The sequence below is a fragment of the Diadema setosum genome, chromosome 20, assembly GCF_964275005.1.
Source record: "Diadema setosum chromosome 20, eeDiaSeto1, whole genome shotgun sequence".
In the NCBI taxonomy this organism is placed as follows: domain Eukaryota; kingdom Metazoa; phylum Echinodermata; class Echinoidea; order Diadematoida; family Diadematidae; genus Diadema; species Diadema setosum.
Genome location: NC_092704.1, coordinates 30,437,290 through 30,464,705, shown reverse-complemented (window position 1 = coordinate 30,464,705; position 27,416 = coordinate 30,437,290). Strand labels below are relative to the sequence as shown.

The following is a 27,416-nucleotide window of genomic DNA, read 5'->3' as shown; positions in this document are numbered from 1 at the left end:
AGCTATATTTTTGAAGATATGGTCAAAAGAGGCAAAAATTTTCTTATTATTCTCTTTATTTTTCTTGACCTTTAATCGCAAATATCTCAATTTGGCAAATATGGACTTATCGGCTTTTGCAAACAAACTCTTCATATATTCAGTAATGATATCAGTGTCTTGATCTTGTCGACCAGCAGGCTAAATGTGAAAACCCTTGAAAGACTTCTTCAAATGTAGTTTTAATTCTGTAAATATTTTCAATTTCCCATTTATCTCACAGACATCGTCCCAAAGACTGTTATCAAACATGCAGCAACCTCCGCCGTATACCCAACCCGGTCCTGGTCAGGTAGTTTACACCACCAACCCTCAGCCAGCGCAGCCAACCTACTTGGTCCAGGTATACAAAGAGACAATAAAGTTTAACACGATTTAAAAAAAAAAATCCTTCTTTCTCTTATTGATCGACAACGGAACGAAAAACTCTCAAGATTCGTAACCTAACATAGTTCAGGTATTTTGTTTTAGTGAAAGTTATATGTAGACGTTTTGACATATCTAATGTGTAAATATTATATATATATATATATGTGTGTGTGTATATGTATATATATATATATATTTCTTTTTAAATGATACATGTATTACAAAAAACACCACCAACCTGCTCCTCTTTGCTCTTAGAATTCGGGACAGACACGGCCCTACGAGGAAGGCTGCTGTAGCGGCCTGTCCGAGAAATTCAACGCGCAAGGCGGACTGGTCACAGGTGTGATACAGCTAATCATCGCGGTCTTGTCCGTTATCCTCGGCGGCGTGTCATACGCCTTTCCGATCTACTGGTACGTTGGCTACGGCATCTGGGCCGGGCTGCTGGTGAGTTGTTTGTTTTAGCATCAAAGTCACTCTCATCAACATTTTCATCAAAAGCATCTTCAATAACAGTTTTATTCTTGTTTATATTTGTCTCATAATATATTTTCATTCTTCAATGTTCTTCTGTAAGAACCTCCACATGTGACCCTGGACGAGCGTCTGCTGCCAACTATTACACACTTGTATGTTACCATACCGTCCTTTGTCGTAGAGGCAAAACCCTATTACCCTTGCATGCAACATGAATGGAAGTTCTTGAGTGTGAGAGGGTCAGCACCCACTTTATCAGTGACTTACGTAAAAGATTCCTTCACTCATTTATGACAAAGAGCAGGGAGCATAATCCGGTTCGCCTCAAGTACACGCAACAGGACGCTATCGCCTCCATGCCTCCAGCAGCATGCACTAAATGATAAAGTGCAGCTGAATATGGGTTGAAGGGATGGCATATAGTATCTGTTGAGGTGATGATTCAGCTTTAACTTTTTTTATGAGATACTCAGAGATCGCATTGTATAGAGTGTTAAAGAGCATACAGTTCTAAGAGGAATTCAAAGTTTATTTGATAGAATTCGGTTTTGAAATGGTCGAGATGTCCAAAAACCAAGCAAAACAACATCCTAACAACAGGTGGGTTCCACCTTTTATTCTGATATCTTTGTGTTTGGGTATCTCAGCCATTCAAAAACCGATTCTCATCAACTAAACTTTTAATTTATCTTGGAATTGTATGCCCTTAAATATTTCATGAAGTCGTTTCTAAGTATCTCGCAAAAAGTTAAAAGCTGTATCCTCACCTCAAACCAATACTATACCAGCTCTTTAACAAACCGTCTTATCTTGCACAGTGGAAAAATTTAAAAACCATACAAAGATAAACAAATATTGCCATCGATTGTAAGCTATTCTCTGTAACCGCCTGACAACACCAGTTTCTTCTTTCACACAAAGTGTCTTTGTATCATCATCCCCTTACAAAGTAAGTTTGTTAAGATCGCAACTGCTGATCTGTAAATTAACAAACATGTCGGAAAAAAAGGAACCAGTGGGACTCGAACCTGTCATCTACAAATTTAAATTGTTGATGGAGACAAAGTGAAGAAACCTGCACCTGAACCTTCACCCCTCTGAATACTATCTTTCTTTCAGGAAAATTACTTTCGTCAGTTTGTGTGAATGAAGTGATGTTTGGCAGTTATGTGGGAATTCCGAGAATACACTTTTATTGCTTCTATCGCTTTTTGGTAACTGTCGAATAGTTTTGCCTCGTTCGAAATATATTCCTATATGATGCTATATGAGAGCTAATCAAGGTAATACACCCATGTGTGATCATTTCGTCTTTTGAAGCTCACTATAATAATACTATGTAACGTATCCTATTTTATTGAAATGCCTCAACAAGTATCAATTTAGTGAGTGAACATTGAACTTCATCCAAATCTGTATGATTCCCACTGCATCAATCAAAATCATATTATATATCAACACATATCTCCAAATCATTTTTCCGTGGCGCTAAAGGTTTGTCTTTTTATTTTTTTTTTTGAGTAAAATGCTGCTTTTACGTACAATCTTTCTTTTTTTTTTTGCATCATGCAGCCATGCATCTCTGCACTTTTACATTCCACACATAATATTTAACTTTGGCTATTTAAGGAAAGGAAATACGTAACTACTATGTTTATTGTGGAACCACCTCTTTTAATGGTCTTCTGGATATCTAATATGCTTTCCTCTTTTTATTTCCTTTCTCTCTGTTTTCGATTAGTTTTTCCTACCTGCAGGCATCCTCGGAATCTTTACCAAAACTCGACGAACTGGTGTGGTAAATCAAAATTTGATCTAATTCTATTCAGTTTAATTCAATTCAATTCAATACAGTGGACTGCCGTTATAACGAAGTCTTCGGAACCGGTAGTTTTCTTTCGTTATATCGAAATTTCGTTATATCTGAACAAATAAACAATAAAAACCATAGAGACTATAATATTGCGGCCTGTATTTTAACTTCGTTGTAAACGGAATTTCGTAAAAACCGTGTTCGTTTTAACGGGAGTGCACTGTACAGTTTGATCAATTGAATCAGCTATACATGGGCTAGATAGCCATCCTCTCAAATTTCGAAAATGAAACAGAAAAATTTGATTTAGTCCCATTCAATAGTATAGTTTATTTGCCAATTGACAAAATGGTAAAACATAGTACATACTAAGGACACATTTAGAAAAATGGTATTGTATGAACAATTTGAAGGAAATACTCGTAGTACAAGGCGAATGATATGACATCTCAAAAATAATATCCGTGTAAATGATTTAGATATTGAAGAAGAGAAACAATGCATAATTTGCAAGGTTACAGCTTACAGCTTTTAACTTATAATGATGATTTCATAGAAAGGAGTGTCCGACGGAAAAGGAGAGCTTGTCAATCATGGATGACTCCATACATTACCAGACGCAAACAAAAGGATAATATTGTTCGCAGCATAACACGTTGTATTCTTCGAAAGCATTGAAATACTTTAAAAAGGGATAAAATTATTGTAGTTTGGACCTTCCCATGTCTTCATGGCACAGTGAAATTGAGGCAAGCACATTGATTCATCATCATGTTAATTAGTTGGATGGTTGTCGCTTACTCACAACATCCCTATTAGTAACTATTCTATGTATTCATTCATCCCATATTGTCACTGACTGATTTAAAAAAAAAAATATCCTGCAGAATCACGATAATGGTCATGGTTAAAACATATAATAATTATAATAGGGAAGAACCCTAACGTAATAAAACCCAGTGATAATGAAGAAATAGAACCTAAAACTTGTAAAATTAATGAGTAATTTCCGTATTTTCTTATCATTATTTGTTGTTGTTCTTTCAGATCGTCAGCTACCTTATTGTTTCAATCCTGTGCAGCTTTCAGGCCGTAGGAATGCTCGCGTACGAGGCAGTAGCGGCCGGCTTGTCCACCTCTCTTGCCGCCTCCTGTGACTATTACGTATATTATTATGACGCTTGCAGGAGTGAAGTAAGTTGATGAATTCGGTGCTTTCATTGCAGGGGGGGGGGGGGGGGGCTGGAAAGCAACGATAACTTGACCAAACTATCAGGACAAACGATGTTTTTTTTTTTTCGCTCTCTTTCCTTCCCCTCTGTTTGGTTCGTATGTTTAATCGCGATCATGATTATCAGCGGGAAGTATGTCAGTTGGATTCAATTCTGTTTGGAGATCGGCAATCATTATAAACCTTAATTTTCGTGGTGTAGATCTTGATATAGCAACATCACGAAACATCTGTCCTTCAGATTTCCCTTTTAGTTGAAATTTTCTGGCTGCTGAGGTTTTTATCTCATTATTCTATGTTATGATGTGCAAATTCCTATTTTGCTATTCTAGGCCATGATTAAAGCTACAAACATTTGAACTTACTTTTTTTCCCAATGTTTCGAAGGCTCATTCTACAAAATGATATCATGGACGAATGTTGGACGTGCCGTTATCTTTAACAAATATAATTATACATATACCTTATTTTACATACAATACAAAGCTAAAATGCATTTTGGTTTCGATATACAGACTTGTTGGATGTGGCCATTACGAAGGTAACAAACATTTGCCGTGAAGATATTGGCATATCAATTTTTGTTCATCGTTTTCAAGAAAAATGCAGAAATTAAGGAAACGACAATAGCGTTGCAAACACATCTGAGGGACATTTATATAATATTGGATGGCCTTGAGATTAATACAAGGAAATATTGGACGAGCTATGCACAAATATTGGACGAGTCGAAGACGAGTCCACTATTTTGCTTAGCGAGTCCAATATTTCCTTGTATTAATCGAAAATAGGACATCCAATATAATCATTATTATCCTACAGAGGATTTTAGCAAAGAATATTTTCACTTACCCTTTCTGTCTCCGAGTGCTGTATGGTCTCCTACTGTACTTGATCTTGACATGGGGTATGGTACCGGTACACTCTTCAGTGCAAGTTAATGTACCACAGGTACTTCATTCCCTGATAAAACAGTGATCTATAAAATAATGTATCCATGGTAGTTGTCATGTTACTGTTAGGCCGAGATCTATCAATAGCTAATTTAGACCAGAATTAGATGTTCTTGTATGCGAGATCTGAGACACAATTCACGTCACATCTACCGTAGATCGTGAAAGATTTACTTCAGTAGTACTGTAGTTCTATGGCCTACTGTACCTAGTAACACATTATGCATGTAAATGCAAGCGGCGGCGGCCGGCTACATGTATATTAATATCGCGCGCGGGCTATCTAGCAGTAGCGCTGAGCTGATCAATCGTCGCCGGCCTGCACAAAAAAATGCAACTTGTTTTCATCAAACCTAAATTTAATTTCCTGGTATGAAAGTGATACTTTGAAAAATTGTATGCAAAACAATTTCAACTAATTGATATATGAAATTTGCTTGTATAAACACAGAATTTTAGAAGAAACGATATTTTAGTTAATTCGTGATTGACCAATCAGAGACGTTTTTACTTCATATTTCAGGTCATCTTGTATATATCTCAGCCAATCACAGTGCAGTTTATAAAAACTTTGGGGAATCCCCCTCTTGCCGTCCAATATTTTAAATATTGGTCGCCTCGGCAAAAAATGTTGGTCGAGTTCAACAAACTTTCTAAGTGGGTTGGAGGTTATGAGGTGCGTCGACAAAATAACACTTGTATTCGGGCTCCAAAAATCCTCTGTATGGATAGTAATCTATAATATTGTCCCGTTCTGTCATGTAGTATTATCGACACCATTATGTCCATTGGTATGATTGAGCTTGAGTTTATATATCGATGGTCAAGAGTAATTCTCTGACATGCAATATCGCTTCGAGTATAGAAATGAATAAGACAAACTCCGAACGCATGTATGTATGTATGTACGTGTGTATGTATAATTCCAGTGAATGTATGTGTATATCTGGCTATATGTCAAGCTGTAATGCCTTCTATTCTGACCCTTTCTTTCATAAATTTACTCATTTACTCACTCACTCATCCATCCATCCATGCATCCATTTATTTATTTATTTATCCATTCATTCAATTATTTAATTATTCAATCATTTATTTATCCATCCATCTATCTATCTATTTGTTCATTCATTAATCCATTTATCGATTCACTCATTCATTCATCCATTCATTCATTCATCCATGCGTTAATCGCTTCATTCGTTTATTAATCGATTCATTCATTTTTTTCTTTCTTTCTGTCAACGGTGAAGGGCTCCATTGCCGTTCACGCCATACTTGCTATCCTCGCCTTTATTGAGCTCGTCGTCTCCATCGTCGGCGCCGCCCTGTGCTGCGGGGGCCTGCGAAGCTGCTGTGGCGGTCAAGTTACCTCCACCACCACCATGGTTGGTATACTCGTACTGAAATCATGGCTTAGTGTCCTACGTCTGTGGATTGATGCTGCATTATCACGGCCATTGTTACATATTTTGTTTTGTTCATCTAAAAGAATGCATGAGATAGAGAGGATAAGTGGGAAAAACTTACTCAAATGAATTTTCAAAAATGTCTACGTTTTTACATGTTTTAGGTATTATTCTATACTAAACTAACCGTTTCTTTTCTGCCCTTTAGTGAAATCTTAATATAATATTTCGGGCGTCAATAGTCTTTCTGATATTTCTCGTCCATATAACACAACCAACAGGACTCCTTTGGAAGGAACAGTGACTAGACTCACATCTCAACCTTGTCAGATGAGCATCAGATTCTGCACTGGCACTTAACTTTCGACTAGTCCCATTCCTTTGATATATTATGGCATGATATCATATTTCATATTTATAAAGTTACGAAGTTCTCAAAGTCTACGAAGTCTACGAAAGGCTACGAAGTTCTCAAAAAAAAAAAGAGATAACATTTTTCCAAACAAGGGTACAGGCGACTTGAGAAGTAAAACAAAAACTAACAGCCTAAATTGACCGCAATCGGCTGATTAAGACACTTCATGCGATTACATGCATCTTTATTCACTGCAGCATTGACAGAGCAAATCAAACCAAAATCTAAAGCATGTCAAAAAAGTGTGGCAATACACGGTATTATTTTTTTATTTGCTGTTGTTAAAAAAGCTTTATGGTCTCTAGGATCAATGGAAACGTAACCCTATTAAATGCAACACCTGTCATACCAATACACACCATCAACATAATATTTCATTCTTGAGAGACAGTTGTGGCATCTCAAGTTTCTCAATATTAACCATTTTAACACTTTATTGCTTGATATGCTTTACTCTCTCTCTACTCCGCCCCCCCCCCCCCGCTCTCTTTTTTCTCTCAATATCCTTACCTCACTGACTACTAGGTCTACTACAATGGCCAAGCACAGCCTCAGCCTAACCAGGTCGTTGTCCAGTCTGGGATGAACGGACAACAGGTTGCATATCCTCAAGGTAAAACAAACAAACAAACAAACAAACACAAAACAAAACACGGAATACCCACAAACAAGAGGGATGACGAAATTCAGTAAGTGAGAGACAGCGATAGCCGTTTTGATCTAAATGCGTCAATCCTTCGCCGGTGTGAAGTTTTGTGATCACCTTTTAAAGTAGAAAATATGAATGTTTAAAAACTTTGAAGGATAAAGATAGTGCGATCATGCTTCATATAAGTGCATTCAAGGAAAGAAAAAATGAAAACATTTCTTTGTTATCTTTTATATCATACCATCAATAATAGGATGTCATAAGATTTCGGTAAGATATTGAAGCTTCTTTTACCATTACTTTTTCTCCTATTTGGCTCGCACCTATTACTTTTGTCATCTTCTGAGCGTGAATATCAAAGAAGTCGTTTCCTTTTTATTCGTTGAAACTCCAACAGGGAAACACTAGAGACCAGGCCATTAAGAGACGGACGGTACACGCTCAAGACTGACAGTAATTCGTACATTGATGAGGAGAGACATCTTGAAGACTCTTCCAATCAAACAGGAAGACATAATGATATGTTGTTCCCGGCTGATCAATGCATGGATAGTGAGAAATTTACAAAAGTATTGGAACTACGAATGGAGCTTTCATTCATCAAAGTTAAGTCACCTGAATTTTAAGATACCTGTGAGAGGCGTTGCATGTAATCGCAAAATGTTTGAGGCTGCTTTTTTTAAGCTATATTATTCTTATCTAGCACTGTTAGCAAGGAATATTTTTTTAAAGTGCCATGTCTCTTAATATCTCTCAATTCTAACCATTACTAGGAAAGTTAGAGTTTGTAACCATTGATATTTATTATTAGGACGCTCTCTCGTCATCCCCTGCTCTATTTTTTTTTTTTCTCTCTCTATGTATCTATAAACCATGCCGGATATTTTGCTCATATCAACTGCTTTTTTTTTTCATCAAAACAGAATTCTGAAAATTCCAGACCTATTTTATTACAATCTCGGAATTTTCATGTATAAACTAGCAACTAATGAATTGCCATCTGTTTTTATCCACATGTTAAAAAGGAATCGCTCTATCCACTGACGCCTATCACCTTCCCCGTACTCGCACTATTTTTGCAAAGAAAACAATTATATTTACTGGACCAAGATATTGGAATGACCTTCCTCAAGATATTACTTCTTCCTCATCTTTATTCACCTTCAAACGCAAATTAAAACAGTTATTATTTTGTGGATACACACTACCAAGTTTTTAGCAACTTTTTTATACTCCCAGTTTTTTGTCCTTGTCCGCAGCACCAAGTTATTTATATTATTTAATGATACCGATACATCTTTTAATATATAGCATTCTTTTTCAAACACCTCGAGATCCGTATACAGTCTGGTTGTGCGATATATATGGTTCATTAGTTTATTCTTTATCGATTTTTGTACTGGTATAATTTTAGTTGGTCAAGACAAACATATCCGTTCTCCGTATAATTATATGCCTATGAATTCGGGAACCTACAGTTTTACAAGCGTTAAAGCTTTTATGTAGGCCCCATCATATTTCTGATACTTACTTGTGACATCTTCATATAATATGACCATGTACATTTGTGTTTTTTTTTTCTTCGTCCTCTTCAATCAAAAGACATGATTGTATATATTTTGTATTCTTGTTTTATTGTCAATAATTTTGTAATCTCATCATTGAGAAAGTGGAAATATGAAATAAATTTGAACTGAACTGAACTGAACTATCTATCTACAAGTATCTATCTATCTATCTATCTATCTATATGTATTTGTTTATCTTTATGGAAAAAGGAGTAAAGAAAAAGAAATCATTTTCTAGTACTAAAATAGTAGGACTTGATGTGGTTTGTACTTTAAAGTGTTTTTCATGATGCGGTAGGAAAAAAAAAGGCTGAAAGCTTTGATTTGCTGTTTTGAGACAATGGAAGAGGAATAGCACAATATTGCCGAAAGGAGTGTATTTTGACCAATCTCACACTGATAGGAAGTTGAAGGAAAAAAAAAAGGATTTGTGTGGAACAAATCTGGTAGTTTTTGAGAAATTCCTAATTATATTTCGTCATGAGCCGGAGACCTTCCTGTGCAAGTAGCAAAAATTTGGTGCTTATCAGGGGATAAAATCTCTCAGCCGCAAATAGCCAGGGCGCCCTCATTACGTGAAAACACGAAAGGGTATCGAGTTACAATACTCAAGCATGTCAAGTGCTTGTATTTTTGCTCGACACGACAGACAGAACGCCCTCAGTAGATCATTATCACAAACAACTCTCCCCATACGCTTCAGCTCTTTACGATGTGTGTGTTTTTTTTTATAGAAAACAGTGCGTGCCTAGTGTTTACCTCTCTTCTGACGTCATCACAAGGATATTCAACGAAGATATACATACCGGCTTAAACACAAGAGACAAGAACAGAAACATGCTTGGTATTGTTCATCATAAAAAGTAGCACGGAAGCATGCAAGTTAATCTCAGTGTACATGTTATATGAGAGCGTGTGTTATACTGTATTTTGTTAATAATATTGATACTTAAGTAAGCAGTGATTGACAGTATGACGTCATTGACAGAATCTCGGTTTGGAAAGTTTTAATTTATCCATGTTATCTGAGCCTGTAAACAATCATAAATTAGATAAAATACATGGCATGTATGTATTAGATATTCATTAGTTCACGGAAGTGATGTTGAGGGTGTTATAAATCAACACACGTCAAATGCGATTGCATTGATTGCATATCCCAGTTCCTTGAATCAGTCCGTTAAGAAACTAATCGGTGTACTTTCACACAGGAATGATATGCGGAGAGGAAATGCGACGGAAATGAGCGGCAACAGATTTACGAGTGCAGCTGATTTTTAATTTTCTATCAAGTACTTCGAATTCTATATTTTGTCTAATAAAGTCAAGGAGAATTTATGTAACTCACGGTTGTGTCATTTATAACAGTTACTTTCAAGGGCCTTTAGTCGTGTTTCGTCAGTACTGATACTCAAGAAGACGCAGGATGGAGATGGCCATTCTTAAGAATATCAGATCCAAGAGAGCACGTTGATCTTGTACCACGACAGAATGTATATATGGAGGATCAAATCGTGTATCTATTTTGATAGTACAGTGTATTTGATTTCATTTGATTATTACATCACCTTAAGGCAACTTGGTACATCATGTCTGTATCGTTTCTAATCATTTCGTGCAGTACATGGACAATAAAGTAAAACTATCAAATATGTTTATGTGCAGTGACGCTATCGTGTTTGGCTCTTGTCTAGTTCGTGTACGATCCGTAAACTACACTTGCTTCATGTGTTGTGATGCCTGTTTTAAGCTGGAGGTAATTTGCACTCCTTTGATTACAGGACTGTACATATAACTACTACATGCACAAGCATTACTATACGCGGCCGATTATGTTCTCGTATTCGTCGCAGTTCTGTACCTTTTTCTAGTGCCTGTTTTTTATTGAATATCATACACAGCAAAGAAACCATATCCAAGTAGCTCCATATAAATCACAGCCTTAGGGAGTCGGGACCGGTCACGGTTTGTGTTTTTCCTTCTCTCAACATTTGACTCCAGTTTTGTACAACGCGAGCTTTGGGAAATGGTGTAGATCAATCAGTGTGCATAATGCCCGTCTCTCGCTCTCCCTCTCTGTCTGTCTCTCTTTTTTTTATCCTGCCCCCCCCCCCCGGCTCTTTTGAACGAATATGATTCATTATTCCAAGTCATTGGAACTTCTTCATTATTCTTGCACACGTCTGTCTCCGTAAACATGATTAACAGTGGGCGTACAGAGCAGAGCACTGGGAGTGAACATGACTCACTAGAAAATTGTTTTTATTTCTCGTCCGTCATATTATGGTTTGTAAGGAAGTCTTATGCCTATCATAATCGTGTTTCATATATAAACAGGAGGAAATTCTAGTTTAAAATGAATTCAAAGTCAATCACTAACGCAATGCATTTATCTTCAAATTATGATTTTCCTATCATTATTTAACTGTCCTTTGTTGGCGGCGATCATACTACACTGCCTGTAAAAAAAAATACAATGCGATCTACGGGAGCGACTGGCCATTCTGAAAATAACTTAATTCTATTGAAAAAAAAAAGATTAATAGGGACTCTCCAGGTGATCATTCTTCCTGAAACTCGCATTATGCATTACAGCTACTTCTTAGCTGATATCACAAATTGTTGTCGTCTTCACTAAAATCGATCCGTTGAAGGCACATGGATTTAACTAAAACTTCAAAGATTTACATATCGTGACTTATTGTCCTATTTTGTGGTTCCTCAGACATGTCAGATATATCGCTCAAAATCCACCTGTTTTCAATATAGTTTCCCTTGCAAATCGCTGACACTGTCATCTCTTAAAGGGAAGGTAAACCCAAAGAGCAATGTGGATTGAGTGAAAGCAGCAACATTAGTAGAACACATCAGTGAAAGTTTGAGAAAAATCGGACAATCGATGCAAAAGTTATGAATTTTTAAAGTTTTGGTGTTGGAACCGCTGGATTAGGAGACTACTACAGGATATGACGTATGAGTGGACAACAATACAAAGAAAATATAAAGGATATTCAACAAAAATTCACTTTTCTAGAATTATGAAAGAGCAGTGGACCAACCGCTTTCAGAAAGCAGGGGGAATAATTGCTACCCTTAACATACGTCAATATCAAGTTGATGGAATATGTAATTTTCATGAAAAATGGATTTTTGTAGTATTTTCTTTATATTTTCTTGATATTGTAGTCCACTCATACGTCATAACCTCTAGTAGTCTCCTCATCCAGCGGTTCCAACACCAAAACTTTAAAAATTCATAACTTTTGCATCGATTGTCCGATTTTCTTCAAACTTTCACTGATGTGTTCTACTAATGTTGCTGCTTTCACTCAATCCACATTGTTCTTGGGGTTTATCTTCCCTTTAAGGCAGAGATCATGAATTGTTGATAAATCAATGACTGATAGAGCTGTCATAGACATGACCTCGTTTTTATTCTTGATTATGCGTTTCATAAGATGGTCAGTGCAGAAAAGATTTACCAACGACAAAAAAAGTTTACATTATTATATTACACAAAATGCCGTTATTTATATTCAACTTTTTCCACATCTCGATGTTCGTGGAAATTGCAAACAAGCTTGTGGCCGGAAAATTCCATTATATTGTTTGCACGTACGTCATACGCTCGAACGTGGTGAGATCACCTCGACCTTCAGCCTCCACTCATTACAAGTGTCTGTCATGAACAATTTGCATTACAATAACGATCCGTTCTGACGCGGACTGGCACGAAGATCAAGTGTATTGTCGCTACCCGAGTAAACATGGACTAAAGGACGACAGCAAAACCGAGCCAGGTTTCAGTGTGCATGCTACACACCGAATGTGATTGATCATGCATTCACTCATACCAGAGGTGACTTGTCCCCATGATTCTACTATGGAGACTTCCAAACAATGTCAAAATGTCTTCATGTCTGAACGAGATGAATATCAAAATCTCCCTGATAAGGATATTGTTTTTGCCCATAGCCCGTTGGCATGCATTTAACATGCAAGTATATCCCTGATTACACTGTAGAATCTCCCCGATTCGAATGTGTGAATGCTGGTAGGCCTGTCGTATACATACACGTACAGAGACATAATTTATGCGTCTGTGCACTTTGCAATCTTGACGGGAGCTTACAGAATAGAATCATTTCCCCCCAATCATAATAGGGGTCTTTAGTAGGCCCGTTCTCAGTAAGAACTTCATCGTCCTTTAAAATCCCACTCCGGGGGATTCTTGGTCATTCCATAATGGTTCAGAAGGAGACAAAACGAAATCAAAACGTCTTGACAAAAGACCCTGACGTCACGCCTTTACGGATGATGAACTTGCCTTTATTCCATGGCATGCAAAACATGAAAAAAAACTCAGATTTGTCACGCGATGGTACAGAGATACTGGAAAAGAGCCCCTCTCAGCTGAGCAAAGGCATGTCTGTGCTATTCTCGTTCAATTACGTCATCATAAGCCTAGTCTACAGACGCAGTCCCTTTGATCTCTGCAACTGACAAAACGGTAAGAGCCAAGCTGAAACGAGTGGTTGTGAAATAGGCCTAGTAATTGACTGTCATTTCCTTTGACTAAGGCAATGACGGAATAACATTTTCAAATCACAGAAAATTCAAGTAAAATCAGAAATACGAAGGAACAGTTCTCATTTGATGCGAAGTCTAATAATTTTGAGTTAATGTCAAACAGACTCACAATCCTTTAAGAGCCTAATAAAGTTAAAAACAAACGTAAGTCTGAAAAACAAACAAACATAGAGTTATGCGTGATTCTTAAGTTTGATTTGGACTTATGTTTGATTTCGCCAAAGGTTTTATGCAACAGGGCCCTGAGTTAGATTTAAAGCTCCTGTAAATATGCACAATGTTTCTGTGCCTTAGATTTCATTCTCCTAATCAATGTACATTCATTTTCTTTCTGCGAACCATGTACATTGTAATGGGTGTATTGATGTTTTCTGCAAAATTACTGAAAAGAAATTTAATATATGTCTATGAATAAGATTATGTTGAAGAAAATAAATTAAACAAAACCAACAAAATATTTTCATCGAAAAAAAAAGAGAAAAAGATTAGACCTGCATGGCAAGAGGTAGGCCTACATCGAATAACATGAGTTCAATATGATGATTATGTATGATTTATTATACATAATATTAGTATTTATGTATATGTTTGTGTCTGTGTGTGTGAGTGTGTTTGTTTGTCTTTGGGTGAGTGTCAGAACTAGAGAGAGAGAGAGACAGATGGAGAAATAGAAGGATGAATGGATAGAAGGAGGGAGCTTTGCCACTTTTAATTTGTTTACTGAACACATGCGTGTTCAAGGTCACCACGGGCTAAGTGACGAGAAAGCCTTTCTATTCTTCATTAATGTGTAATGGGTTTCATATCTAGAGACTACGTTGTGTTTATGGCGCTATGCAAATTAGAACGTACCATAATGCAACGCGATCAATTCAATGACGTCATCACACTTTCCCAGTAGAGCCTGAACAGACCTCCTCGATCGAAGCGCCAGCGCTACTGTTTTGATGCAGTCTATAGGTATATTCTCAATCTGCATCATCGATTAGTCGACATCGCTCAAAACCTTGCAGTCGTTTGTCCACAATAAAGGTATGTTTGTTTATTCCCATTCTCTTCTATTCTGCTTCGCTCTGACAGCAGCTCGTAATCTTGTCTTCCGCATACAAGTTGCCATGAAACGATTACAAAATAATATAGTGCTTTGGGCGAGAGGTATTTATGAGCTAGGCACTGTCTCTATGGCGAAGAAGCAGAAGTGTGTCTCGATTAACGATGATGTGACTGCTTCCTTTTATGATACCGACATGCGATCACGGGTCTATACGTTTATATATCATATATATATATATATATATATATATATATATATATAATATACATAATGTATTATTATGTGTGTGTGTCTGTGTGTGTGTGTCAATGTAGAGAGATTATGTAAGATAGGTTTAATAGATCATAATAATGTTGACATGTAGGCTATGTCATATTATATATGACTCCCCCGTTGCTTGCACACTCAAACAATCATTATTACTGGATCATGTTTTTGGTTTAAGTGGAACTGCATGCACCCCCCCCCCCCTCCCGGTGTTCATTGCAATTAGTTGATAAACAACTGCAGTATTGTTGATGCGAAATCATTTACATCTTGTTGATTATATGTGAGAAAAATAGGAGAGGGGGTATGATTGCGGATGGAGTTTAGTGTGAGACTTGTGAAATGTTAGCAGCATCTTAGTATTTTTCAACTGATATGTCCTCTCGACTTTGTCACCGTGTTGTGAAAACACGGGAAATTTGATTATAACATTCTGATCAAGGTCCGATCAAGAATGAAACTTACCATAATTATCCATGCATGAAAGTCAGCTTCATCATGCTAGGAACTGTATAGTCATTCCATCAACACTTTTAGCTTTTCCTGCACGTCAAAAGACAAATACTACACCCAAACTATAACATTGTCTTTGCCTCTGACATCAGACATGGCTGAATGAAGTGACAAGAAGATGACTATTCTGAGTAGATAACTAACGCTTCTTCTTCTTCTTCTTCTTACAAATTATTAAAGAATATGAATTGACAAAATGTATACTTTGCATTATATGTATTCTACTTTTTGTTTTGTGTGATGGAGATAAAGTATAATTGAATGGGATTGACTTGGATCATAATGAATTCAGTAGAAATGAAATGAAATGAAATGACTTGAAAATGAATTGAAACCAAATGTGTTGACGTGATCTGAATGCGGATTCAACTGAGGTGTGATGAAATGAAATGAAATGAAATGAAATGAAATGAAATGAAATGAAATGAATCGGAATGAATTGAAAGAACTGACTTGAATTGAAATAAATGAATTGAAATGGAATTGAACTACAGGTAAAGTGAAATTGGATTGGATCGGATTGATTCTTAAGTCAGCAGATATCTAGCTCCCATCACAATGGATACAACGCTAGATTGTTTTGTTTCTATTCTAATTAATGCCTCATTATGATATATGCATTCAGATAACTGATCGAACATGGAGGACAAGCAGAGACTTGTGGAGGACCCTCCGTCTTACGTGACCTCCGAGGTGCCAGTCAATACTCTTCAGCAGGCGGGAACGAACATCCCAGTGTACCAACCCCAGCCGGGTTACACCATTCAGGTAACTATGCTTATACAAAGCTGGTCAACGCAGAATTTGATGTTCCGTTACTATGTCGCTCTCACATCTCACGGCATTTTTAGGTTCAGCCACCACTGTGCACAGATTTTTAGGTGATCCGAGTATCCTCTCGGATCACCTTCTGTATCTGTACTGAATCTTTCTTCTTTCTTTGTTTCTTTCTTTATTTCTCCTCAAAAGTTGTGCAGAGGTTAGCTCAGAAAGTGCATTGCCTCTCAATGTCAAACTTATACCATATATGTATCATGTCGCAAAGACGACAGCGCAAGTAAAATCATAGTGATCAGTTGACCGTGACGTCACTATGACGTCATTATATGAAAACACATTTTCATGCATATCTCATTAATGGAATGGAATATTTCAATGAAATTTACGTCAAATATATTTCAAGTCAAGGGAATTCTACCCATATTCTCAAAATTCATTTTTATTTCAAAACGCGCGCGTACGCGCGCGTTGAAATATTTGTATGCTCAAATCGAGCTCAAAATTTTTTTGCACACGTTTCAGACCATTTGGAGCATTTTTTGAAAAATTGAAAAAATTGGACGGACGCGTACGCGCGCGCACATATTCGCACGCACAGCTAATATGAAATAGAAATTTTCAATTTTTTCACACGGATCGGATGTCCAAAATGTCAAGGAATATTTCTACCAAGTTTCAAGTCGATCCGATTCAATATGACGTCATACGGGCCCGTCAAATTCAAAATTCCGCGCGTGCGTCAATGGGGATACACAGTGCAACTATGCCAAAAAACCGCCAATTTTAAATCGGATTTTACTCGTCAGGATGGACGGTGACCCCCCATTTTCTTGACATATTCTAAAAGCTAATGAGTTGTACATGTCATTTCATGGGCTGGCTATGCTGACAAAATGATTAAAAGATATCAAATTTCTTAATAAAGTAAAAAAAGTAAATTTTCAAAATGACGTCATCAAATTTCAAGTTTACTCGAGCGTATCTCACTTATCCTTCGCCAATTTTCACCTAAATTTCAATATGTTGTAGCTTATGAAATGCTCTTTCATAAATGTAATAGCACAATTTTGATTAGATGACGACATCACCTCGAAAAAATGGATTAAAGGTAACCTTGTCAAATTTGACCAATTTACGTGTAATCTCTATGGGAGTGCAATTTTTATGGAAATGAAAATTGACATGACTATCTTTATCGAGCACTAGCTCACTTATGCTTCGGTGAATTTCTCTAAGATTTTAATATGTTGTAGCTGAGACGTAGGGCTATCGTTGATGTGCCCTTGGTTTTTTCATACGTTGTCGGGATCACGTGAAAAAACTTGGTTGAAATTAAAGCTTGTCTTCGATGTATTGTAATATTTCTTTCTTTTTACAACTTTATGTGCAATAACTCAAGAAAAACATAGCCTATCACCACCATATTTTGCACATGTTTAGTTCATGTCACGTACATTATTTCATAAAATAACAACTACTTGATCAGACGCCATCTTGGGTATGTAAATTAGGGTCAAAGGTCATAGATGTTTCATCCTGTATCTTGGTGAATACATGTCCTATTTTTCCCATATTTTGCACACGTAAAGACCATGTTACAGGGATCATTTCATAAAATAATCACTTTTTGCTCAGATGCCATCTTGTCTGTGCAAAGTGGGGTCAAAGGTCATATGTACTTCTTTTTCTATCTTCGCTATGACGTATTATCTCTATGGGAGGGAATTTTTTAGATGTGAAAATTGACATGACTCTCTTTATCGAGCACTATCTTACTTATGCTTCGGTGAATTTCTCTCAGATTTTAATATGTTGTAGCCGAGACTTGCACTATCAGGACTCGAATCATTGATTAAAAAAAAAATCGGATCACCTTAATTTGTCAGTGATGACAAATTACAATCTCTAGTTTTTTTTTTTTTTTTTTTTCTGGTCTGGGTACAGCTTAGTATCTACATTTAACATGTAGAGCATATATATTATGTCACCATGCTTTAGCTGCTGCGCTTCCATTTGAGTGCTTCGATTGTTTCAACACTTAACAAGCGAAGAGTTCGGTACATGGTTCACGTTTCCGCACAGCAACAGAGCCTATACATAAATCCCGAGGGCCAATAGATGTCGTTCGCTTCTGCATGTATTACCATTCGCTTGTACGCATGCCTCCTGGCAGGTCATGCGCAGTATGCCATTTGGGAATTCGCCAAAGCCTCAAATACATCATCTTGCCATTTATGAGGACAGCCTCATCGTCACATGCTGTCTTATGATCAGCCAAATAACGTGAACTGCAGGTGTATTACCAGTATCACACCTCAAAGGGAATTATGCCATAATAGCCCATTATCCCTATGCAATACCGCAAATACCGCGATTTGAAGACACAAACAAACACCGTTTTCCTTGAATTTAGAGACAGGCCACGTACGTACATTGTACTATCATGTTTTATGTCGGCGGCGATTTACAAAATATCTTTATGCTGCTTTGAAGCATTAAATCAATATCAATGAAGACATCGGAGTGAAGATTTGGTATTTTATGTAATGTAATTTATATATCAATTTATATATGTGTATATATATACTGTATATATATATATATATATATATATATATATATATATATATATTTCCTTCCATAATAGGGCCTACCTCAAACGCTGCACCATTTTTAATTCCACTAACATGAAGTCAAGAGGCTTTCTTTTTTTCTCCCAAGCAAATACCGAATGCATGAAGCATTTCTGGTTTTACATGGAAGGATGCAAGAACAAATACAAACGAATAGCTACACACTTTCAACGTAATTGCACTTTTCCGAGAAAGTATTAGAATAGTGATTTGTAAATGAAAAAATAAATAAATACGGTTTACTATACATTTTCTGTCGATTTTGGAAAATCATCATGATAAAAAAAAAGAAAAGAAAATCATGCAAAAAATTATGGACTCGGTAGATAAGCACTTTAGAGCACTTTCATTTCCGCTTTTAAGCGATTGATTTTCACAACTTAGCATTTATTTGTGGAATGCACCAACATTATACGCAAGAGTAATTTTGTCGGTGATTATGATGAAATCAAAGATAAAAAGTAAAAGTCACATTAAGTGACCAAATGACTGAGATCAATCTTTTGATTTTGTTGGTTGTTTTATTATAGGTTTATAAATCTTGGACGCCATAGAAGACGTCTAGAGATCTATCATGTAGGCCTAGATCTGAAATGGTTCATCCAGCGTTTTCATTGCCACGTGTCAATTTGTTTTTACTGTGTTTTGATACTTCATCATAAATGCATGTCTCAATTATGTCTTGTTCAACACAGTTCATTCTGTATGTGATTTTACTGTTTCGTAAATAGAAACAAGCAAACAACAATCCTGCTATTCCGAAAGTGAGTGCTCGCTAGTGAAAACCGATAAGATCGAAACTAAAAGTCTTTAAAGGTGCTCAGCAAGCCCATCGAACAAATCTGAAAGGATAAATTTGGAAATTCATGCACAGTCACATTGCTTACGTCTGAATTTGAACTTTGTCACCATTGATATGGGTGCCTTAATACAAATATGAAAGCACTAAACAGAAAATCGTGTGACCCAAGTCACTTTAAGTCCTGCTTCAACACAGGAATATGCATTCGCACAAAACAAAGACAAAAGTGGATGATATTTTTTTTTTTCGAAATTGGCCGAACACACACACACACACATACACATTCATACAACAGGTAGGATGAACAATATAATTACCAGGTTGAATGGGCAAAGACTTTTTAGCATTAGATATGGCATACACGACTTGTAGAAAGAGCTTTAGTTTTGATCTGACGTTTCAATCGGCAAAATTGTCCAGGATTAAAACTTGACGAAGAAAGTAAAGGTGAAGATGAATAACCGACAAACAAACAATGTCTCCCCTACCTTTTCCCCGACACCCAGAATGTTTCTGGGCCCGCCCAAACTCCGGGATGCTGTGACTGCTGCATGGGCCGCTCGGACAGGTTCTCCATCATGTCCGGCCGCTTTACTGGTCTCATCCAGTTGATCTCCGCGATCCTGATCGCCGGCCTGTTCGCCGCCGCCATCGTTGTCTCCGAGGACGGGTTCTATGCCGAATACCCTGGCTTTTGCGCCGACATCGCAGGTGCAGTCATTGTGAGTTTGACATTCTGTGATCATGCAAGGTTTTACACTTGCATTAGAAGGCGATTTTACCCCGAAAGAGAAAGAGATTACAAATTATCAAATTTATTTTGGAATAATTGTGGTGAATCAAAAGAGTAGCCCAATATACAAAGCAAAGTGAATGTTAGTACTACTTAATATGTTAATGGCCAAATTTGAAACTTGGTGACGAGGGAGATTCCGCCCAGTATACGCCTTTGCTATGTTAGCAAGGTATAAAAACATTGATCATCATTGTCATAACATCTTCATCGGTCAGAACGCCCTTTGAAAGAACTCAATAATTGTGAATTTCTAGGATCATCATTTTGAAGAATATAATATAGCCGACACAACAATATTTCTGTTGTCACACACTATTAATTTATGGGGTCTGAGCTCTGTAATAATGAGAAAGGTGTGTTACAAAATGTCACCACGTCTTTTCTCTTAATAGGGAGGAAAAAGGCAGGAAAAGAAAAAAATGGAAAGAAGGTGTGTGAATGTGGAAGGGGGGGGGGGGGTATGCTAACAGTAATAAGGCTGGAGTGCTGTATGACGTTGTCTTCTACCCTCTGTGTGTGTTAAGGGGATGTTTACTTTGTGAATAATATGTCGTCTGTTGAGTATCAGAAGGCCGTTATCGCAATTTTTTTGGGGATTTGGACTTATTGGTATGACAGTGTAGAGCTCGATCTCATCTGCATTATGATGCCAATTTTGAATTATTCTCATTTCAGTAAAATGTTAAACTTCAAAACCACAAGGGTGCTATTTTACCCGATATGCAGAACGATGCTTATAAATCTCCCCACTACCGACGACATGGCCAGTCTGCAAACGTATTGCATCATATCGTTTTCTTTTCTTTCTTTGCCTGTTACCGTCTGTAATCTTTTTTTTTTCAATCTGATTGATTGTTATCAATATGAATACGAACAAACAACATACACACTTTCAACTTGCTTAAGACATAAATGACGCCTGACTACTGTCTTTGGCAGAATACCAATCTCATACAAACATGTCTAGCCAGCATGTCGTCTACCCATTTTGAAGCTTTTTTTTTCTCATAATTTTGTTTGTGCGGTGTTTTTTTTTTTTTTCCTTGCAGCTATTCTTACCAGCTGGTATCATTGGCGTATGCACAAAGAACAAGGGCAGCTGCGCAGTAAGTATTTCATGATCCCTCCTCAATTCAATCCAGTTCAATTCACATAAGAATTTATTTCCAATGTAAATTCTTTCAGATACAAACAATTACAACAAATCAAAGAAACATGATTTGAAACATGAAATAAAACATGCATTTGCAAGCGGAAGAGAAAAATTAGCAAGTGCATAATCTGTTTGAAACTATTTGTCTAAAATCGTCACATTTTTTTTTTATTGTTCCATATTCCACATTTCAAGAAATACATAAAACATAAACATCACAATACAAAAGCCTGGATGAATTGTCAAGTACAGCTTATAAGACAAAACATGTGAAATATGAGGAATCTACATAGAAGCATTGCTTGTAGGGTGTAGATTCCCAGATGCGGATGAGAGATTATTTCTTACTTGGTATATGTAATTATGTAATTAAAGGAATGACAATTTTTGAATTGGAGAAATATAAACGCCAAAAAGTAAAAAGAAAAAGAAAAAACAAAGAAAACAATGTCCGCGGCACAAGACTTCTTGAGAGTTGCGTGATCACCGGAACGAGGTACAAGGTACAATGATTATAGGTATCAAGGTATATTGATTGAAAAAAAAAAAGTACGTAGAGTTTATTTTCATATACTATTTTGTCAAAATATCACGATACACTAGCTATACTCTTTACAGTCGTAGTCCGTCCAAAAGTTGAACAGAAAGAATTGAACAAAGTTCTTCTCCTATCTTTAATATTAAAGTCCGGCATCCCTGAATAACCAAAATTCTGAATAGCATTAACTGTTGAAGAAATTAATTCTCGTCATGCTATTTTGAAGAAAAACAAATATCGGAAACTCATGTGGGCTATTATCTTATAAATCATTATTATCATTAATTAGCTTTTGTTGTTGTAATAAGTGGTATATTGCAGTGTAGTTGTAGCACATATATTTGTAACTATATTGTAGTAGCAGTAGTAGCAGTAGTTTTTGTAGTAGTAGTAGTAGCAGTAGTAGTAGTCGCAGATGTAGTACGTGTAGTGTGATTATTATTATTTTTTTTTTGTAACTAGGAGCTACAAGAATGGTATTCTCGTCTACAGAAAATCAATTCACTTATACTATAGTACTTCCTTATAACAGTAATCCATTAATTTCAGATCGTAGCCTACCTTGTGATGTCGATCCTGGCCGCCATCCAGGGAGTCTACGTCGCTCTCGTGCAGGGATCAGCGGCGGCATGGTACTCGTTCCACAATGTGTGCCCGGCTTACTCCGATGTCGTCTATCCCAGCTCTGAATTCGAGCAAGGACGTATTATGGACGATGTACCATGGGAATCCTGCATGTATCAGCTCAATGTGGTGGGTATCTATGTTTGATTTGCTCAATTCGTTTGTTTGTTTGGTTACTTTCCTGACCGATACCATATTGTACGGAACTCATTCATAGATAAATGATAATGATAATGATAATTGTAATGATACTACTATTAATAATAATGACAATATTATCATTATTATTATTATCATTATCATTATTATTATTATTATTATTACTATTACTATCATCATTATCATCATCATCATCATCATCATTTTTAGTAGTAGTAGTAGCAGGAGTAGTAGTTCCAGTATCATTATTATTATCATTGTTATGATCACCATTATCATCATTCATCTGCAAGAAACAAGAGCCTCAACTCGCATTTAAAACTCACACACAAAAGCTGAGAGCACACTCCGTTATTTAAAGAATAACCTATTTCAAGCCTACAGAACGAAGTAAATGAATATCTGAGAAATAAGCAATCATGCAATTCGTCATTAAATGTACTGGCAAACTGTTCCTTTTGGGAGTATATTCTGGTTTGCAGCCCCCTGCTGCATTTGAAGGGTTTAGGACAACACGAAGATACGTTTTACATGTTAAAAAAATATGTGTAAAGTAGCATAGCAGGAAAAGAAATAAACAGAAAAACGCAGTATCGAGTTTATCCGAGGTTTCAAAATGTGATTAATTCAAATAAAACACAATGTAAACACTTTTCACCGAGCGCTATAAGTTGTCAAAAGAGGCACATGTAGAGCAAAGTTTAAGGAGAGTAAAAAGGAAAAGAGAAAGAATAAGAGAACTAGTTAATGATGAATAGATACGCAGATACATGGACAGATACAAAATAGCTGATAATACGAATAAATGTAAGGAAAGCTGGAGACCGTCAGAGCAGGAGACAAAACTACATAGAGAAGAAGTGGGAGACGGGGGGGGGGGGGAGAGACAATCAGGCCCGAATTCACTAAGGTGGTACAATCTTTGCCCATGTTTTAAAGCGTTTACAAAGACGGTAGGTGTGTATGGGGCGCCAAGTGTCGCATGGCCTATTTCGTCGACCACATGAAAACATTTCGTAAATTTCTCTGACCATGGTTTATACCATGGACAAAGCTTGTACCACCTTCGTGAATTCGGGCCTTTAAGAAAGATTTCGAGAGACTAACAAGAAGTGATCTTCTTCGACATCAAATCCGCACAAAAAAAAAGGCAAATCGACTTAAAGAGATGAATCAGACAAACAAGATAGGAAAAGTTCGATGGTAATCAGACTTGGAATGATTATTAGAAAGGTAATTATGGAAGTTGAAAGTTTCACAACATTTTATTTGGAAACATTTTACATGCAACTATGAGGAGGTAATGTCCTTACCCAGCATTCCTTCCATTTACGGGAAGGCCCATCAGCCTACATCCGCCTTTGGTAAAAATTCTCCTCTATGTTAGTGAAAGCAATTCTGTGAAAGCATTTTTTTTTTTCTTGAGTGAAAACAACGATGAATTTTGTCACTCGCAAGAATTTAGTTTACTTTTCTGATAACCCGTAAATAATGGCTTCTTCAATGAAAGGGACTGTAGTTAGAAAATTATCGACTTGAATTACAAAATGGAAATTTCGTGCACAACCATTGAACGCTATTTTGCATGTTGGCACCTTTTATAAAACCAATTACGACTGTGTACGAATAATACTGTGTAACACAGATACACCCAAGAATCCACACGCGGGTCTATGACTATGGCAACGATCGAAGTGGAAGAGTGATTTCATGCGAAGAGGATCTTAATGTGTCATTCACGAATTTGTTCCGCACTATTAACTATGTGTGTCTGTCATTCTCTGTCTCCGCTCATCTTGTAACGACCGAATCTATAGATTTACCTATGTGATTGCCTCTCTGTATCGTTCATGTACACTGTACCAGTGAATCTGCCTGCTTTTCTATGTAGAGAATTTATATGTTTATTGTTGACTCATTAATTATTTCGTATTTTTGTTCATTTTAATATCTTTCTTGTTTTTTCCAATATCTTTTCGGCAGTGTCTCGTCGTGATCCACTCTCTCAGCGCCCTGCTCGGCTTCGTCGTGTTCATCGCCGCCGTCGTCGGCGCTGCCTTCTGCTGCAAGGGACTGACCTGCTGCTGCTCCGGACAGCAGCAACAGCCAGCCCAGACAGTCCTGGTGAGAAACAAGCCACTAGTTCAACTTTAATGGCATTATTTATGAATTGCAAATGAAGCAAAAACCCAGCTTTAGTGCTTCAGTATGGTTCTAAAATGTGAGTTAGGGATTAAAACAAGCAATGCAAAAATGTTAATCATTATAATCAGTGCTAAGATTTGTTAAAGATAAAAAATGTGAACAATAGTCACAATAAAATTGTTTACAGAATAAACTGTCTATAGTTTTGGTTTAATGATGATAATGGTATCTCCTTATTATTCTAACCTTTATTTCGAAATTTTTCTTATGGTAGGATGTTTTGTAATACAACTGACCTATACACGTATTAAATGTAATAACTTGAATATTTTCTAAATATATGCTCCCAAAGGTACACAACTCTCATTAGGAATGAAATTGCAGAGACGCCCTCTCGTTGAAAAGTTGAACGTACAAGATCATTTCAAAAATGGTAAAATTTAAAGCTTTTGCACATAGAAGGCCATAGGGTCCCTACTCGATTATGTTTGAACTGGTAAATCTTTGTATTTAGGCCGCTATTTGACTTTCGTCATATTATTTCCTAGTCCGTGAGAGTTAACAATTTATTATTTATTCCTTTTTCTTTTTGCCAAAGGTCTACGCCTATGGTTCTGCACCTATCGCAGCTCCAACCCAAGGTAAGAAATCAGAATTGGCGTTATATATATTTTCTTCTTTTTCTTTCGTTCCACGCGCCTTGATATTGCAGTTTAACATAATCGAATCAAATTAACTGCATTAATGATCATGCTAAAAGAATTATAAATTGATTCATTTATTGCAAATATATATATATATATATATATCATATTAAGTATATATATGTATGTATAATGCATTAATGTCCTTTTGATACAATAATAAGATTAAGATTGCTGAGAAAAGACACGAGTAATTGATTAAATACATTTTCTATGATTACAACAGTATGTAGAATCCTTTGCCTCCCTATTCCGATGCATTGAAACACCTGTAAACTTAAAAACCTATCAACGTACTAATGTTTATGTTTATGTTAATACTTCATGTAAATGTCTATGTAATTATCTTTTTTGTAATAAGACTATTATACATTGTCCATCTTGTCTTCTCAGACTCCAGCCCTGATTCCTCCAAGGCCTAAACCGGAATCGTTGTCAGCTTCGCAGGAAATCTTCTGCACTGTTAGCTAGCTCGCGTGTAAATGGCTTTTGTAACATCACGATTCTGACATAAAATACATGATTGCAGTTTTGTGCGGTTTCGGGTCTTTTTCTCTCATGCACGCAGTGATATCTATACATTGTACTTCTCTTTTGTCTTAAAAGACATTACACGAAAGTTAAGCGCATCGTATGTATTTGGTAGTCTCTGCTTCATTTGATTCTGTGATAGGATAATGTGATAGGATAAAACCTCTACGGCCAATAGTAACTTCCACTAACAAATTACTCTTATTAGATGTATTGCAAACCATGTCTTTCTTTGTTGTACTAAACTCTGTTGTTAGACAGCTATCACTTTTTTTGTGCATTGCTGATGTATATGCTTATATTGCTCATCGTTAAGAAGCACAATCAGGCACAGTACATTCTCCAAGCGGAGAGATAATGCCACTCTTAAAATCATTCCCATGTTTCTACATTATGTATGTACTTTCTTTGCGACACCACTAATTTTCGTTATACAGTTTCGTCATACAGATTTGATAAATGAGTCGCTTGAAAAAAAAAACACACACACAAATTGAAAACATTTTCTTTTAATTTTTATCAAATTTCAAATTTCAAATTGCGCATTTCTGTTGGCGTGCATGTGCAGGTCTTAATGAGCTCTTCAAGTTAATAACTTAAAGTTTAGAAATTTTTATGCAGTTCATTCTAATTTTCGTACATAGATTCTCTTCACATTGCCCACAAAGAATAAGAGTTGCAAAAATGCCGTTTCTAAAAGGCGAAAAGGCTGAAAAGTTGAAACAAGTTGTTCAGAACTTCAAAATCAACCTGTCAACGCTGCAGTTGGAAATAGTGCAAACAACGCAGTCAAAAGTAAATTTATCAGCGTATTGTCAGTTTAGTGTAAACAATCATTACTATAGAGCGAGATACTAACAAACAAAACCTGTGTTAGGCAAAGTAGATTTGAAAAATGATTATTGCGCGGGATCAAAAACTATTTACATAAACTCAAAAGAGGTGGTATCAAAACAGTCGTTATTGTTGTTTAGCAGGTAGAACATTGTTCAATAATAATGTCACAAAGTTTTTATAATGTCACGAAGTTGTAAAATGTAGAAGAAACCTTGATTAATTTGCTTTAATCAATTAAAAAAAAAGCTAACATTCCGGTTTCTCATATTGAATTGTGTGTAGGATTGTAAAATAAACTTTAAACAAATTGTCTATGCTTTTTGCTTTGTCATAAGTTTCAGCAAATAAATTATATTCGTATATT

The 27,416-nt window shown here is 36.4% G+C and overlaps 1 protein-coding gene across 1 annotated transcript; it reads left to right on the top strand.

The window, feature by feature from the left end:
* The first annotated feature begins 289 nt into the window (after positions 1 to 289).
* On the top strand, positions 290 to 27,416 carry LOC140243597 (uncharacterized). Its single transcript, XM_072323263.1, has 13 exons — positions 290 to 382; positions 667 to 858; positions 2,630 to 2,686; positions 3,749 to 3,895; positions 6,139 to 6,273; positions 7,235 to 7,322; positions 15,982 to 16,118; positions 20,072 to 20,287; positions 21,411 to 21,467; positions 22,602 to 22,805; positions 24,819 to 24,959; positions 25,579 to 25,621; positions 26,078 to 27,416. Exons 1-13 carry the CDS (start codon positions 290 to 292, stop codon positions 26,104 to 26,106), a joined length of 1,539 nt encoding a protein of 512 aa, XP_072179364.1. The 3' UTR covers positions 26,107 to 27,416.

Excerpts from the sequence above, each read along its gene's own strand:
- LOC140243597 (XM_072323263.1), top strand. The coding sequence starts at position 290 with ATGCAGCAACCTCCGCCGTATACCCAACCCGGTCCTGGTCAGGTAGTT. Across the intron at positions 383-666 it reads AGCCAACCTACTTGGTCCAG|AATTCGGGACAGACACGGCC; the intron begins GTATACAAAGAG and ends CTTTGCTCTTAG. Across the intron at positions 859-2,629 it reads GCATCTGGGCCGGGCTGCTG|TTTTTCCTACCTGCAGGCAT; the intron begins GTGAGTTGTTTG and ends GTTTTCGATTAG.